Source organism: Bacillus rossius, chromosome 1, assembly GCF_032445375.1.
Source record: "Bacillus rossius redtenbacheri isolate Brsri chromosome 1, Brsri_v3, whole genome shotgun sequence".
Lineage (NCBI taxonomy): Eukaryota > Metazoa > Arthropoda > Insecta > Phasmatodea > Bacillidae > Bacillus > Bacillus rossius.
The window spans coordinates 264,644,561-264,661,106 of NC_086330.1; the positions used below are offsets into that span (position 1 = coordinate 264,644,561).

Sequence of the window (16,546 nt, forward strand, 5' to 3'; positions counted from 1 at the left end):
CCATCCCCTGCTAATTCTTCAAGGCTCATCCCTCCCAGAGCCACAAACCATGTAAAAACACCCCCCCCCCCCCTTTTCCATCTAACATTTCAACACATTCCCTTCCTTATTTCAACCTTCTGCGTGACAAACTGTCAGCATCCTCCTCACCTCCCACACCGCGTGTGCCAAAAGCCAGGTTGTATAGTCCATTCTCTGTAAAATAAATAAAATAAATATTTTTATGGGCTTATACGATTGTCCTTCGCCGTTAATAAATACTTTATAAGTTTAAGTTATTATGATACAATTTGTTTATTAGTCACACAGCAGTTTCTGCTGAAAAATCACTAATACCTCGAATTTTATTGAATGGAAAAATTTAGCAGGGCCGTAAATATATTTATTTTACTGCATAGCTACTTTTCCATCTGCATTCCAACGTGTTTTTATCTTCTTTTTTTTTACGCTGTGAAGGGATGTGGACAAGATAATTGCTTGAGCTGTCAAAATAAACATCGCTGACGGCAAGGGCAGGCGCGCATCCTGTAGGTCTGTCGCTGTGATTATCTACTCCAAAAACATGTCACAGCATTTCAGGATAGCATTATTCTTATATCTTTCGTTTATAGCCGAATGTTTTCTACCTGATCCACACAAGTTCCTTCGCCACGTTTTGAACGAAAATAACCACCAGCCGGCTAGCATAGCCGAACTCGCGTGACGCGAATTCACTTAGCGCGAGTATTTATCGGAACCCATTGTTCAGGGTATGCGAGTCCGAGGTGTAAAATGAATTTTAAAAAATTGTCTTTTTTACTCCATAGACTATTTGAATATGAAATCTATGCGAACAAAGGCGATTTTTTATGTATTTGGATATATTTGGGGGGGTGGGAGGGATTGGCCCGAATTCTCTATTGCGGCCATTCCGTTTATAAGTCAGTTTTTCCAACCGTGAGGGGTCGCATCAGCGGGATTCTACGTATTTGCGGATCACTTATACTCACTTAAGGTTAAAGTATCATTTAACCGAAAAAATTCCATTGACAAACACCTAAATTCGGCTAAGCATGTGGCATCGGCAGCGGAAAACAAAAGAAAATTTGTAGTTGCAAACAGCTATAGCAACGTGTCTGTTTTGTGTAACTGTTTTTGGCTGTTATTATGCATATTAGTCTATTCCTAGTATACATGGATTGTTTATTAAATATGTAAACTATATACTCAATAACTGCACAATTTAGTCAACATTTAAAATAAAGGTAAAATTTTCATTGCATAACGAAAATACCGACTTTAAACCACCGCTTTTCTAATTTGAAAGTACCGCTTTTTGCATACTGAAAACACCAAAATTTTCCAGGCCCTAGGTATACCTTACTTAACCATTTAATAAAATTATAATCACTTGAAACATTTCAACTGTTTTTCCCCCAGAAACAAGGCTTTCTTCAGAATTATTGCATATTTTTATTTTGTGCATAAAATTTTGTTTTACTGAAACCATCCCAAAAAATATACGTGAGATCTTATCTATAATTTTCATAAATTCAACCAAAAAAAATTTAATTAATTTACACATGAATCATTAAGACACATGGTAGATACGAAATAAAGCAGCAAACCAACTTGACAAATTCATTTAGCATAAACAGCTGACAACACCTGGCACTCTGACCCCTGTTGCGAGTGATTCCCTGTCGCGACGAGAGCGCCGGTCAGCCTAAAACTCAGGGAGTAAATGGGTTCTCACCTTGTGGCTTACAACAGGGGGCCAGGACAACAGCGACCCCTTGAGCTGTCGGCCGCTCGAGACGCCATTTAGTTCGGTCGATGTCGTTAAGGCACTGACTGCTAAACGGCGAACCACTCACGAGTCGCTAGCGGCGAAGCGCGGAGCAGCGCTCAGATGCGTCCGTCGCGGATGAGAGGCGAGCTACGACTGCCTCCCACGCACCGGCACACAGCGAGCAGGAAGCAGGGGGGGGTTGACACACGAGATGCGCGAGACAGTATGCGGTCCGGGTCCGATTACACTGTTATTTATCACACCAGCCGCCGCGCTCGGGTGCGCTCACCGCTCAAAAGCACTTTTTTTACACTCGTGCCCAGACCAGACGTCTATGGGCAACAGCGGGCTTAGGGACCAGGATAGACACAACAGCTGTCGTCACAGCAAAGTAAATGAAAATAAAGGGACGGGGCTAAATATACACTAAACAAATTGTAAAATCTCTTCACATAACATTAACAATTATTTCTTGGCCTAAACTATAAAATTACTAAAACGTGTAAAAAAACAAGAAGATAAGTTCTCTCTGTATTATTTTTCACATTTGTTTGGACGTTTACCGAGAAACAAGTTTTTCTCCTCTTGAAAAACAATATTTTTTGAATAAAGTCAAGTAATAAAAGAATGTTACGTATAACCAGTAATAAATATAAAATGTGTTGCAGCTTCTCCTGTAAACAAAGCCAACCTGCTTTTTTACTAAATAACCAAAGATATTAAGAGGCCACTCCAGTGTTTCAGGGGCACTAAGCAACCCGCGTTAACCTCATAAGATTCAATGCTATTTTCATTTTGCTTATAACTTATAAACTAATATAGATTTCGAAATGATGCTTGCTTGATATGTAAGACAACAATGCTCTTATCAAAGCCCCTTTCTTTAAAAAGTGCATAAATTATTGTTCAAACCTAGACAATACACTTATGCATATTAAGAAAGATTAGTATAAAACCATAATTTATGCACGTTTTTGAAGAAAGGGGCTTTGATAACAGCATCGTTGTCTTACATATCAAGCAAGCATCATTTCGAAATCTATATTAGTTAATAAGTTATAAGCAAAATGAAAATAGCATTGAATCTTATGATGTTAACGTGGGTTGCGTAGTGCCCCTGAAACACTGGAGTGGCCTCTTAAGATACAACACAATAAGGAAAATATCGCATTGCAGCCATTAATAAATAAAATTAATGGGTGCTGTAGTAGAAAAAAAAATACTACGTTGAGATACATCTAAATGCTGTGTTCTTGAAATGTTATTTCCTGCGTTAAAGATCTATGACCTACTACCTAACATTTTCATAAATGGCATTGATCAACTTGATGAAACAGCTGTGTTTCGTGCAAAACTTCATGTTTCCACAAAAACGTTGAGTATTTCACATAAATCTTTATAAACAGCATAATTTAATTGTCTTCTGTGAAATTCGTGCTTCGCCATATTCTAGGATCTCTAAATATGGCAAAATTATATTATTTGTTTCATGAGCTAAGTTTTCCGGATGAATAAATGATAATTAGGTATGTACCGTATTGGCCCGAATATAAAGCGACCCCAAATATAGGGCGACCTGCAGTTTCAGGAGGCCAAACAAATGTAAAAATAATTTTGGTAGAAATTAATGTGAAAATTCATTAGACATACATTCTGTGTTCATAAATCCTTTTTGCATTTATGTATAACAATTAATTTATATTTATCACATTACTTATTTAAAAAAAGTTTGAATGGCCTACCCTAAAAGTCAAAAGAAAACAATTAGAAAATATTTACATTTTTAAGTATTACACTAGAAATTTTTTCGTATGTTCACTCTAATGCAGCTGCATCATTGTCATCTTCAGAGCTGTTTATTAGTCTAGAGTTCGTTCCCCACAGTTCCACCGATGTGTGATTGTTCATATTTACAGTTTACTGTATCTATGAATTTAAAATTTTTACAATGGCTATTAATCACTCTTAAAATACAGCATTTAACTGTTCGTTTCACTTAAGCTACATATTACTATTTAGTAGTGTGTTAAACGTAACAAAGCAAACAAAGAATGCAGCTTGCCGGAACAAAACAAGTGGCTAGCTGCCATGGTGAAGCATACGGCCATGAATAACTTCAGTGACGTGACCGCGAATATTTGTCCATATTACTCTCTGACAGAGAGTCTCTGTCCTATGAATTTTAAAGAATAATATATGATAATTATGTTGTGTGAAAGGTTTTTACAAAAATAAAGTGTGGATTACTGTGAAATTATTAAAATCGCTTTTGAAGCAACGTACCAAATTCCTGTAAATATGGCGTCTTCGTCCGTGTTCAGCAATGTTCGTTTTACAACAAAGAAATATTGTGGAAAGACAGTTGGCAGCCGTGAATTTCCAAACATTACATCCGAAATGTTCTTAACATTTTCTGTTTGTAAACGCAAACAATCATTCTGAAAATAGCTGTGATATTTTAGTACAAATATTTCCTTCAAAAATCTGCAAATAAATTACCGTAAATGTTAACACGCGATTGTACACAAAGTACAAACATGAATTGTGTGATAAAAGGTTGCCATTTTGAGACGATGATTCAACATTCACATTTTTACTCAAGAACAAATATTTTAATTTTGAACTTTAAACATTTGTGGATTACCGATTTATTGGGTGGATTTATCGTTTTCCCCGTGTGAGGTAACAAAGTTTTAGTTAATATAAAAAATCATGAACATTTTGTTTAACAATGTTTCTACTGTAGCTTTCAGCTTGGAATTAATGTTTGCGGTTCTGACGTCTTGGGTGTAAAAATAAGGCGACTTCCAATTTTCGCATCTCTCGTTTATGTAAAAATGGTCGCCTTACATTCGGACCAATACGGTATTGTTATTTTATTTACTTAATACATACATATTAAAGATACAGTTGTTTAATGAACCTTTAATTGAACAAGTACAAAGTTGACATAAAAAAAACCTAGTAAACTTAAAAGTTGCCAGTGTTGAATTTTTGAATTTTTTTCATTAACTCCAATTTTTTTTTTATTTCAAATCTTTTTCTTAGAATCTATAATCTTTTGAATACTAGATATTCGGCGGGGTTCAGTGAGATTTAACGATTTGGCCGGCCCATCCCTATTTAAAATATCAAAGATTCATAACTTAATAAATTACTTTTTTTTTCATTATGAGTAAAAATATGGCTCCTGTACTGCAGGCCAGGTACAGTAGAATCTCATTATAAAGTACATCAATAAAGCCTCAACTTTCATACTTAGTAATGAAAGTACTTTATTCTAAAAGTCTATATATTTACCTTTAGAACGTAGTATTTTTTAATTTTTAAAAATAAGTTAGTAGGGGATCAAATGTTACATTAGCTTGGAAGCAAATATTTGTAAAAAAACAAGAATTAAAAAAAAAAATACTAAACTTAAAACAGTGGCCTAAATTTTAGGCCTACATATACAAAATTTATCTCTGTCGAACACAAAATGACAAATGGGTTAAACTATTTTGCAGATACATACATTTATGGAGATAGAATTACCTTGCTATCTCCTAGGCGAAGTCTCTTGCGACCAGCAGATAAAGATGACTGTTTGTACAGTTTAATAATTTTTTCGCGATCTTATATTATTGTTGACAGTAGTGGGCACCAAACCAAACGACCGTGCCACATCTGCATTTTTCCTGCCTTTGTCAACTTCTTTCAAAATTTCCTCGTTTTCCTTCAAAGCGAACTGCTTTCGTTTCTTTTTATCTTTTTGGCCATCCATCCTGATTAAAAAATTAATCAATAATATTGTTTGCCTCATGCCACATCAAACATAAACAAACCTCGCATCCATGGATAACCATAGCGCCGCACTAGTAGTGCGCGTCGAGAGCATGGCTGTGCCAGGCAACATTCCGACCTTCATTGCAACACAAAGCGTGTCGGCCAAGTTGTGACATCAAACAGTTCAAAACTTAACCTGCATAAATTGACACTATTGGATTTTCTATTTCGTATATAAGTTAAAATATAATTTTTATTTCATGTATGTATCTGCAAATATACATATTTGCGTTAATTATAACTTTAAAAACGTGCTCTACAAATAACCAAAAGATGGCGCAGCTAAAAATAATTGTCTTGAAGAGAGGCGAGACAGCAATTGATTGCTTAGATTGTCTCGTGCATTAAAATGTGTGATCCATGGAGGAGGAAGAATGGCGCGTTATACTGTACTATGATTGATTCTATGAATCGTTGAGACAGTGTTTGTTTACGTTTTATACTTGTTAACGATTCTTGAAAGTGATAAAAATTAATCATAATGTACATTTATATTAAAGAACCCCTGCGCAAACACTGTAACAATTATGTATGTAATATTTTCCTGATAACTGGAAAAGAATGGTCGTTGTATTAAAAGGTAGGATACGTTTTTAATGTTAAACTGAAATTTTTTTACATTGTTTACATTGGTGTTTTGAGCGGGAATTTAAAAACATACTTTGAACTGAAAGATATGTTATTCTGAAGTACATTGTCACGGAATTACACTGCATATATAAAGCCTAGTGAGGCTTTTTGTTGCTGCCTCTTTTTATGCTCATTTTACAGGAGACCGTAAAACCACAACAGGGTGGCTACCAAACTGTACAGAATAAATTCCCTGACTTTTCCCTGACTTTTCCAGGACAATCATTTTTATTCCCTGACCATGCCTAAGAATCTCATCAATTTTTTTAAGAGTAAAACCTTCTTATTTTTACATATTATAACTAACTTATCAGATAACATACACAAATATATGTCAAAACAAAATCAGACAAACAATAATAGCTTTTGGAAATTAAAATTTTTCGATTATAGTGTATGTTAAGTGATGATGAACTTGCTAATATTTAGTGAATTATATATAGGTACTAATGAACATACACATTAGCAAACAATCTTACTTAAGAGTTTTTATTAGTTTTTCTATGTCTAATTGTAAGGTAACAAATTAAAAGAGTAATGGGTCTTTTTTCTTAATAATGTACGTAATTTTGTTGCCTGTAAATAATAACGCATTTAGTGTTGATTATTTCTAAAACTTAAAAAAAATTAAAATTTGTATATTTATAAAACTGAATTTTATTCACTTAAATAAACACATTTCATAAATAATATTTCTTTAACTAGCTATAAAATAAATCCTTTTATAAATTAAAATTTTTCGATTATATTATATGTTAAGTGAAGATTAAAAACAACTGTTACCTTTATACGCCATTTTACCCAATTATGTAAATTATTGTTTTATTTACTCATTTGATGTATAATAACCCAAAAAAGAATAATAGTCTAGGCGTTCACAACACTGATCATTATAAAAAATAACTACTATAACATACAGAGAAGATCGCCTGCAGTAGCGGTAGCAAAGCGAACGAACTATCTGTGACCTGTCTTCTTTGAATTCGAGATGGGAGCGGACGAACTAAAAGAGCGACCTAGTTCGCACGTATATGCTTTTTTTTTTTTTTTGTTCCCAGTCGTGTAGTGCTTCTTTACGTTTTACTTTTCAGATGTACTTTTTATTTTATTTTGCTGTCCTCTTTGTGTAAACGTTTTTAATAGGAGCGCTTCCGGTCGCGAACTATTATGCACAAGTCTAACGATTAGCTACTCTTAATATTTACCTTTCACTTTTCTTATCCTGTATTGGAATTCATTAAAAAAATGTTTTACTCCATAAAAGTAATGGGCTAAAAATTTGAATATAACCGAATAAACACTTTAACTCATTAATCACCTTTACTCTTAGCTTTCGGCAACGGCAATATTCTTCCCAAGCCCACACGTTCATATCTGATCCCGCGCACATTTTTTTCCCCATCTTTGTCTACTACTTCTATTCTCTCCTTTTTATCTTCAGAACAAAGCCCGACTAGCTTACTAAATAATACTGAAAACATGTACACGCCACTATTCAAAACGTTTACACAAAGAGGACAGCAAAATAAAATAAATAGTACATCTGAAAAGTAAAACGTAGAGAAGCACTACACAGCACGACTGGCAACAAACAAAACACTCACGTTTTCATCCCAAAACGTTCGTGTACTTGTACCACAGTTGCCAATAATACGAGAAACAAAAATAAAACTATCTCGGTCATCTCGGTGTACTATGAGCTATAAAACTAGTAAGCATAGAATAATTTGGTACACGTAATTTAACTATGGTGGCAATACAATGCATGCGCGCGCACGCCAGCCACCTGTTATCAGCAATGCAAACACAGCAGAGTTTTTCATGGACCCGCGACATCAAAAATGGCTTCATTAAAATGTCATAACTTCGTATAAAATATAGTATTCAGAATTTCAGTTAATAATTCGCTACATACAATTAACAAATTAACAAAGACTATAAATAATATTAAGCTGTAAAATGCTGCAGCAGGAACTTTAGACAAGATTTAATTATTTCCCTGACTATTTGAAAAATTTCCTGACTTTTCCATGACTTTTCCCTGCTGGCAAAATTCCCTGACTTTTCCCGGTTTTCCCGGTTTTCCCGGTTGGTCGCCACCCTGCACAACAATGTTTTGAGTTTGTACCAACATTAGGTCAAGGCGCTGTAAAGTTTTTAGCTAATTTTTACTTATTTAAAGACTGCTCCTCCATGATGATTTATTATTTTACTCAGTACCCATGAATCTTTGAAATAATAAATAAATAGAATGTGATAATTTATCCGGTAAAATGAGCTATAATTTCAGTTTCAATGGGTCGAATGATCCCAGCTCGATGGCTCCTGGGACGTTGGGAGAGGATGAGGGCCGGGGGCACTACTCACTCTCGCCATGGGCCAGGATGTTGCACAGCTTCTTGTTGCGCGTCTTCACCTGCTGCAGTTCCTCCTTCAGCTTGACTATCTCCTCCTCCAAGGTCGCTATCGCCTTGTCTTTCTTCGCCAGCGTCTCCTCGAACTGCGCTATCGTTATCACCTCCTCGTTGAACACCTGCCACACACACACGCCACATGTACCTCTGCAGCCCACCAGAGCTCCCGGTCGCGGCACTGTCTGTTGTAATATGCATCATGCACATCATCACTTTTACATTCGTCGTCTCCACCCAGGCGCCAAGCAGTAGATAATGACTTAGGACACGAACGCATACAAAACTCATTTAAAACTACTAGAAGCTAATCTCACTACTAGTACAATCCAAAAAGTAAACCAATGATTGAATATGTGAAGAATGAATATAAAATTGTAAATATGAATGAACATAAGAATGACTGAAGGAATATATGGATGAATAAATGAACAAATAAATATAAATGAAAAAATGAATAAATATATAAATGGCTGATTTTATGAACAAATTGTAGCTTATCATCTCATCACCATTTGGATTGTCACAGATAGTGAGAAGTGATGATATGTGAATAGAGCTGCAACAGAATAAACTGGTGAGGGAAACTGAAATAGGTATCCTAAAAAAAACCACAAACTCACTGTGATGTATATCACATTTTCCATTCCCTGCTAGGAATCAAACCCCAATCCCCTTAGTGGGAGAAGTGATTTGACTTCTCACCCATCCTGGCCTGCCCGTTTGGGCTGGATGTCAAGACTCCCGGCTGGGCCCATTTCACAAAATACAAGCTTGTAACCAACAAGACTCATTTTAGAAGTGTAAGAAATATTCAAATATAAACAAAGCTTGCAAACGAAACATACTGCATTATTAAACAAAGTACGTTAAAGCTGTAGACTATAAAGAACAAATTATACATTTGAATTGCAAGAAAACTATATACAGTGAAACCCCGTATTTATGTTAATGGTATTTACGTTTTCCCGTTATTTACCTCCTTTGTTTTTGGCCCAATTTATTTTCCATAAGGCGGTATATGTCGTTTTCACGCTTGTTACGTCGGAAAAGTTTCTTCATTCCCGGTATTAACGTCTCGTTCAGTGTTTACAAACATTGAAAAATGGCCGCCATAGAAGAAAGATACATCAAAAGCTGCGTATGTGAATGCGTTCACACCATAAACAGTGCAAGTAACCTTGCACAATTCACAATGACTTCTATTTCCACAGCTTTCTGCTACGAGCGCTGATAGTATCATTGGCTTTAGCGGTAAATGTAATTGACACATCATTAACTCTTTGTCGTTATTAATATCTGTGAGAAAATGGAGAAAGTGAAACTGCGAAAAACTATCACCGTTGCCGATAAAATTAAAATAATTGCTAAGTTTGATGAATATGTTGGATCACGTGTGGACTTTGCAAAAGAACTTTTGATCCCTGTGAGTACACTTAAAACCATCATCAAAAGCCGATAAATCATCACTGCAAATGCCGCACGATGTGGGCCAAGTGCTAAAAAACGTAAATATGTGATGGACTCGAAATTCAAACAGCTGGAAGATATTCTGTTTCAGTGGTTTTCTGGTGCATGTGCCACAAATTTACCAATAAATGGTACAATACTGACAGAAAAAGCACGTGTTATTGCCTCTAGGCTGGGAATTCAAGATTTCTCAGCTTCCAATGGATGGATTGATCAGTTTAAGCAGGATCACAATGTTGTTTACAAGGTGGTTTGTGGCGAAAGCAAAAGTGTGGATGTGGAGACTGTGGAACATTGGAAGGAAAATCTACAGGAAAAAATTACTGGGTTCGACCCGAAAAATGTTTTCAGTGCTGACGAAACAGGGTTGTTTTTCAATGTTCTACCAGACAAAACCTTTAGTTTTAAAGGGGAAACGTGTCACGGAGGTAAGCTCAGCAAGCAACGGATTACTGTGTTATTGCATACCAATGCAGATGGAAGTGAAAAATTCCCCCTTTATGTCATTGGCAAAGTGAGGAAACCTCTGTGTTTTAAAAACATCAAGTCACTCACAACAAAGTACCAAGCAAACACCAAAGCCTGGATGACCAATGCTTTGTTTCAGAGCCAGTTGCATGCATTCGATTCAAAAATGGCTTTGCAAAATAGGAAAGTTCTTCTTTTCATAGATCAGTGCTCTGCTCACAAAGCACCCATCCAGCTTCGCAACACTGATATGGGTCATTCCATGAGATTTCAACCAAATAAAAAATATTTGGTTGCTGCATGTTTTTCAAAAATTCCGAAGATTTGTCCATTCATTGGTTCATGTTTTGAGAGATCAAAACCAATTTTATAAAAAATTATTTTCTTTAATTTTTGTCTAGGCACCTGTTTGAAGATGGCGGCGTATGAAGATTTCAGCATTTTCAAGCATTTACGAAAAATGCTATATCTCCTTCAATTTTTATCGTAACAACTTTTTAAAACATACATTTTACTCAGCTCTAAATGCTGTTTAATTTTTGTTATAAGCATTTCCTGCTGTGATAATTAACATATTTTCTGTTATTTTTCAAAGTTTACCAACAAAATTGACTTTTTTTCCAACTTTAAGCCTAAAACCTTCCATGAAGGACATAAAACATTCCAATGATTTCTTGTATGTGTATACTACAGTATTAGTATTATGTGGCAGATAGGTGAAAATTGGGGTGTTTTGAGTCCTTTCATATTTACAGGCTGTTAAAAATGGAATATTTCTGAAATTTTCCATTTTCAGCGTAATTTTTTACGGTGTGGGACACATGTGAAAAATTTAACATTTACACAGAATGTAGTTCTATTGAGGTACTTTAGCATATATAAAATTGGTGAGGGTGTTTTGCAAATTAAAACCAAAAAAAAATTTTGAATTTAGCAGAAAATCACTATTCACTGACTCAAAATTAGAATTTATTTAGATTGGGAATTGCTAATTTAACAATACACAAATAAGAAAACACAATGCTTAAGATGATCTGCGAACACTTATATACAATGCAGTGTATAAATAAAATAATAACAGTAATTAATGTTATCTGCACTGAAAATTGAAACACCTAATGAGAATGCATAATGTCTCTTCTGTAAAATCTTTCTAAAGCTACTGGTAATTAACACACAAGGAAAACTTCTACAACAGGAGTGGCTCTGTAATAAGTGATGTTATTCCTTCAAATATAAAAATATTGCTATAGGGCGTGTTTTTATTCTCATTCAGCAAAGCAATGAGATTGTCAAACAGAAAGAAAAAAAATAAGAAGTGTGAGGTAGTAATAATGCCAGTTGAGGAATGTAATCTCTATGAAAGTTTGCAATTTTTTATTGTCGCAACTCTTTTACATAATGCTTAATCTATGATATTAGTGTTTGTTTTGTTTTTTATATAGCTATAGGTGCATTGTTTTGGATGATGTATGAAATGAAAATCCTACAGTGAGTTTTTCTATTATTTTACATGATTGTGTTAAAATGAAGTGTTCAATTGGACATTATTTGAGTGAAGACTGCCACAAGAAAGACTATGGTAGAAATATTACAGACCATTTAAAAAGGTTTAGTGAGTTAAGTGAGAAGAATCAAAGCCTTTTGAATCTAAGATTACAACAATGTGACATTGAAACAATCTGTACTTTCCATGAGAAGAAGTATTTGGAAAAATTCTCTCACCTGTTTGGGAAAACTTGTTCAGATCCATTCAGTGTACATAAAAAAGTCATTTCTAAGGGTCTCAAAGAAATATCTCTGAATTTTTCAACAAGGTATTCAATACTTAATCCAAGTCTAAAATTGATTCCTGGTAAAAGTTTGTGCATTTCCTGCAAGAAAAGAATAGTGGATTTACAAACATGTCAAGAGGAATCATCTGAAGATGATCTCTATCATCCTGTTGAAGAAACTTTAGTTGAGGCAAATTTGATCTGCGAGACATTGGGTGTGTCACCTGTTAAAATACAAAAACTCAGCATTGAAAACCGACCTCGAGCCTTAGACACAAAAGCCAACAAAATTTCTTCAGCTTTCAAGAAAAAAATCTCCACTTCTCTTGAAATCTGCACAGTGGAGGAAAGTGAAACACTACCACCAGAGGACGATTACAGTACTTTGTTGAACTGTTTAAAAGAAAAGTTCAAGCAACCATCCTCTTTTTCTGAAAAGGTAAAGATTCTAAGTTTGGCACCAAAATCCTGGTCGATTGCTAAAACATGTGAATATTTTGATGCTACCCCTTACCTTGTCAAAACTACTAGGAAACTTGTCAAGAAGCATGGAATTCTACCTGGCACGGATCACAAGAAGTGTAACAGACTAACTAATGAAACAGTCAAAGAGGTTGTGAACTTCTACGAACAGAATGACAACAGCAGAATCTGTTCAGGTAAAAAAGAGTACATTTCCATAAGAAATGAGCAAGGACAAAAAGAGCACAAACAGAAAAGGCTAGTTCTTTGTAACTTGAAAGAGCTGTATGCAAGCTTCCGCAGTGAATACACAAATCACAAAATTGGATTTTCTAAATTTGCAGAGCTTAGGCCTAGGTGGTGTGTGTTGGCTGGTGGAAGTGGCACTCACTCTGTCTGTGTCTGCCTTGCTCATCAGAACATTAAGTTGATGTTAGATGGGGCAAAGCTCAACATAAATTACAAGGATTTACTTGAATCTATTGTGTGTGATGTAGAAAAGGAAGAATGCATGCTTAGTGAATGTGACAGCTGCCCTGGACCAGAGGTGTTAACAGATTTGTTGCAAATGGAACTGAAAGCCATGAATGAAGGCTCTGAATTTAGTGGAAGTGAAGATGAAGAAAAAAGTGGTGAGTGTAGCAATAATGATGACTTTATAGAGAGTGTCACTTACACTTACAAACAGTGGGTGAACACAGACAGGGCAGATCTCATAAGTGTTACTAAAACTAATGATGAGTATATTGAGGATCTAATTACAAAGCTGACGAACCTAAAGAGACATCATTTTGTAGCAAAAACTCAATCTGCTTACCTCAAAACCAAAATAGAGAACTTGGATTTGACTGAAGGAATTGTTCTTGCAGATTTTGCAGAGAATTTTTCCTTTCTTGTGCAAGATGCCATTCAAGGATTCCATTGGGTGAATGATCAGGCTACCCTTCACCCTTTTATCTTATATTACAGGGATCAGATGAAAGGCTCAGTGGAATCCAAATGTTTTTGCTTCATAAGTGACTGTTTGGAGCATACAACAGCTACTGTTTATGCTTTTCAACAAAAACTGATCGCTAAATTGAAAGAGGATTTTCCACAAATAAATAAAATTATATACTTTTCGGATGGTGCAGGGGCCCAGTACAAAAATAGAAAAAACCTTATAAACCTCTGCTATCATGAGATTGACTTCCACCTTCAAGCTGAATGGAACTTCTTTGGTACATCACATGGTAAAAGTCCATGCGATGGCATTGGCGGGACCGTCAAACGCCTTGTTTCAAAGGCCTCCTTGCAAAGAACCACAACGGGTCAGATATTAACTGCAGAAGATATGTTCGCATTTTGTCAAGAAAATATTAATGGAATTGCCTTCTTATATGTGAAAAACAAAGAAATAGTTTCAAATGAGGCATTTTTGGAAAATAGATTCAAAAATGCTAAAACAGTCCCAGGAACAAGACAGAAGCATAGATTTTTACCATTTGAAGTTCGAGGATGTATTAGATGTTTTATCACATCCAAATCAGTCAAATACGAGGATGTGAAGGTCGAGCATACATTTGACTCCCAGTTCATCCCGGTGAAACCACAGGGAATTAAAGAAGGAGCTTTTGTTGCATGCATCTACGATGAAAACTGGTGGGTTGCCGAGGTTGTGCAAGTGAACATGGATGAGGACGACTGTGATGTTCATTTCTACCATCCTCATGGTCCAGCTGCTTCATTTTTTAAATCGAGAAACGACCAAGTTCGGATGCCTTTCGACAACATCCTACGTGTTTTAACAGTTTGTGAATTTTCAGTTATGACAGGAAGAGGAAGACGCCTTGATGCAAATGTTGGAAATGAAGTGACTGAAGTTTTGGCACACAGACTACAATCCAGAAAAAAATATTTCAAGAAATAGACTGGTAACAAATGTTTTCCTAAAGTTGTGCTAATGAACATTTCCTAGGTTTGGCAATAACATTATGACTTGTCAAAATTGACTAAAACGTTATACACACTGCTAACATAATGAGAATATGAACAAACAATTTTATTTAGGGTCTATGTTTATGGATTTTCTATTGAGTTAAATACATTGTGTTGTCTATTTCGAGATCTTCCACAATGTTTTAGAGTATTGTGAATATTGATTTTTTTACTAAATTCAAGATTTTTTGTTGGTTTTAATTTGCAAAACACCCTCACCAATTTTATGTATGTTAAAGTACCTCAATAGAACTACATTCTGTGTAAATTTTAAATTTTTCACATGTGTCCCACACCGTAAAAAATCACGGTGAAAATTGCAAATTTCAGAAATATTCAATTTTTAACAGTCTGTAAATATGAAAGGACTCAAAACACCCCAATTTTCACCTATCTGCCACATAATACTAATACTGTAGTATACACATACAAGAAATCATTGGAATGTTTTATGTCCTTCATGGAAGGTTTTAGGCTTAAAGTTGGAAGAAAAGTCAATTTTGTTGATAAACTTTGAAAAATAACAGAAAATATGTTAATTATCACAGCAGGAAATGCTTATAACGAAAATTAAACAGCATTTAGAGCTGAGTAAAATGTATGTTTTAAAAAGTTGTTACGATAAAAATTGAAGGAGCTACAGCATTTTTCGTAAATGCTTGAAAATGCTGAAATCTTCACACGCCACCATCTTCAAACAGGTGCCTACGCAAAAATTATAGGAAATAAATTTTTATAAAATTTGTTTTGATCTCTCAAAACATGTACCAATGAGTGTATAAATCCTCAGAATTTTTAAAAAATGTGCAGCAACCAACCCTGGTTGAAATCTCATGGAATGACCCATATTGTCTTGTTCCCAGCAAACTGCACGAGTGAGCTACAGCCCCTTGACTTGGGTATCATTCAGGCATTCAAGTTTTTGTACCGCAGATACCTAGTTTCAAGGGCAGTAACAATGCTTGATGTTGGAAAAGACCCTTCTTTGATGAAGATAAATCTGCTAACTGCATTGCATTTTAGTGCAAGAGCATGGAAAGAAGTGAAAACATCAACAATTCAAAATTGCTTTGCAAAAGCTGGATTTGTGTTCCCAGAAAAGGCTTACACTCTCAGTGAAGATGATTACAGTGACATTGAAGATGTTGAAGGACATGAGAGGGTGTTGCAGGAGAAATTATTTCAAGATTACGTGGATGTGGACAGTCAGGTGATCACTTCGGAAGTGCAATGTATAGAAGATATTGTAGAAAGCCATGTCAGTACTTCTCAACAGGATACTGACTAAGATGATGATGTAGAAGTGACAACACCCACGAGTAAAGATGCTCTTGCTGCTTTTTAAACCTTGCTATACTACATTGGAGTATCTACTGGTGAAAACTATGATTGTGTTTTTGATAATTTTTATACTTTAGAGAAGCAGATCATGTGCATGAACACTCAAAGATGCAAGCAAACCAAGATTTATGATTATTTTACAAAGAAATAGGCCTAAAGTTTTTGCACATAAGCCTACAAAACTTTTTTTATGGTAACATTTTATCATGGCACACATTGCTTCAATGCTGTATTCACACAATTTTATAAGTTATATGTTGTAAATTTATTTTTGTTTACATAGGCCTAATGAAGGATTTTTTTTAAAGATATTTCGTTCACGGTGTCTTTTTTTGATGTCACTGACTACTGAAGTAAAAGGAGTGCATTAAACCAGGTATGTTATAATTTAAAAATATGTTTCCCTCAATTTACAC

The 16,546-nt window shown here is 35.1% G+C and overlaps 1 protein-coding gene across 2 annotated transcripts in view; it reads right to left on the reverse strand.

Annotated features, from left to right (window-relative positions):
- The window catches only part of LOC134527554 (G kinase-anchoring protein 1-like), a 90,690-nt gene that overhangs the window by 14,164 nt on the left and 59,980 nt on the right, over window positions 1-16,546 (reverse strand). For both annotated transcript variants that reach the window (XM_063360342.1, XM_063360341.1), the window contains exon 5: window positions 8,594-8,759. In XM_063360342.1, coding sequence (XP_063216412.1) covers window positions 8,594-8,759 — 166 coding nt within the window. The remainder of the gene's footprint in view (window positions 1-8,593; window positions 8,760-16,546) is intronic.